The 1,630-nt window shown below is 42.9% G+C and overlaps 1 protein-coding gene across 1 annotated transcript; it reads left to right on the forward strand.

Moving 5' to 3' along the window:
• The first annotated feature begins 818 nt into the window (after nt 1-818).
• Nucleotides 819-1,408, forward strand: LOC103506072. Its single transcript, XM_026821217.1, has 2 exons — nt 819-981; nt 1,135-1,408. The coding sequence occupies exons 1-2, from the start codon at nt 929-931 to the stop codon at nt 1,406-1,408; spliced, it is 327 nt and encodes a 108-aa protein (XP_026677018.1). The 5' UTR covers nt 819-928.
• The last annotated feature ends 222 nt before the right edge of the window (nt 1,409-1,630 follow it).

Consider the following 1,630-nt stretch of genomic DNA (forward strand, 5'->3'; position numbering starts at 1 on the left):
GCTTAAGTTAGGGGGGAATAGAGAGGACATAAGACAAGTATAGACAGAGAAAGGGAGAGGGAGCTGAGGGGAGGAGAAAAGCTTGAATTAAAGGAGGGGAAGAGAGAGGGGAGGTGGAGTGGATTTGAAAATTTTCCCAAGTAGTGTGAAATACATATGTATGTACACTGTTTGATAATTGGATGTTTGCGAGGTAAATTGTGCTCTCTTGTTGTGCTTGAGATGAAGCGAATTTGCTATTCCAATACAGGAGGGCTACAGAGGCGGAGTGATACAGGAGGGCAGTCTAGATTGAGGTAACATCAGAAAGTGGCACTTGAGAATGCAGAACGGAACCAAGCTAAATCAGAGGCGGAGTGATACAGGAGGGCAGTCTAGATTGAGGTAACATCAGAAAGTGGCACTTGAGAATGCAGAACGGAACCAAGCTAAATGTTGAACGGTCCCAACCGGGTTGAAAAAGTTTCCAATTTTTGGGAAAATTAGGCCAGCCTAGTTAGCTTAGTTGGTAGTGCGTCTGCCTTGTAAGCGCTAGGCCACGGGTTCGATTTCCGCCCGGGGCGGATTTTATCCTGATCGGATAAGGTTCGCCCTCGAAATGGCTGACTTTCTTCTATCCTGTCTTCCTTCTCTCTTCGATTTCGTGACGATAAGACCTTGGCAATTACAGTTCCCTCTATCAAACCTCTTTAAAAAAAATCAATTAACTACCTAGCTATCACTATCAGAATTAGAATCAGTCCCAAAAAAAGTATTTTTTGGTCCAAAACTGGCTGAAAAATTAAAACTGGCTGGTACAATTAAAATACATTTTTGGAAGCAATTTATAATCCAAAACAAAACAAGCCACATTAACTTTTCACTCCAAAATTTTCAACAGAAAAAAAAGTAATTGCACGAAAACACTATTTTTTCAAAATTTACAGCAATGCCACACCACTTCAACCGCAATGAGTTGAAGACCTACAACCACACTGTTGGGTCATCCACTATGAGGGGCCACATTAACTTTTCACTCCAAAATTTTCAACAGAAAAAAAAGTAATTGCACGAAAACACTATCTTTTCAAAATTTACAGCAATGCCACACCACTTCAACCGCAATGAGTTGAAGACCTACAACCACACTGTTGGGTCATCCACTATGAGGGAATCCACTCTCAATGAAGAGGGAGTTCTAGAAATCAGAGACGCCAACTGCTCTCGCCATGGTGATGTATCCGTCGAAGAACACGACAATGAAAGCAACATCCAAATCAGACGTAGTTCCAACAAAAACTTCAGACCAGTCTACGAGGTAACTGTCCCACCCGGTCAGACGTCTCCAATCTGTGTCCGTGTCAGTCCAGTGGTCGTCAACTCTTGTCCTGTCCACTCTACTGGAAACAACACCAACGGGCTTCTTTAAAAACAAACCTTTCTGGGCAACGGGCCAACTTTATCCTAATCAGATAAGGTTCGTTCTCGGAACGGCTCTCTTTCTCCTATCCTGTCCTTCTCTCTTCGATTTCATAACGATAAGACCTCGCTTGTTTCCTCCTTCACAATGTGAGGGTTGATGGCAGTATTAAGACATGCAAGATGCAATATCAACTCGAAATTCCTGCACTATCTGAGGGTGACTGGGTGC

Source organism: Diaphorina citri, unplaced genomic scaffold (genome assembly GCF_000475195.1).
Source record: "Diaphorina citri unplaced genomic scaffold, Diaci psyllid genome assembly version 1.1 scaffold212, whole genome shotgun sequence".
NCBI classification, from domain to species: Eukaryota; Metazoa; Arthropoda; class Insecta; order Hemiptera; family Psyllidae; genus Diaphorina; species Diaphorina citri.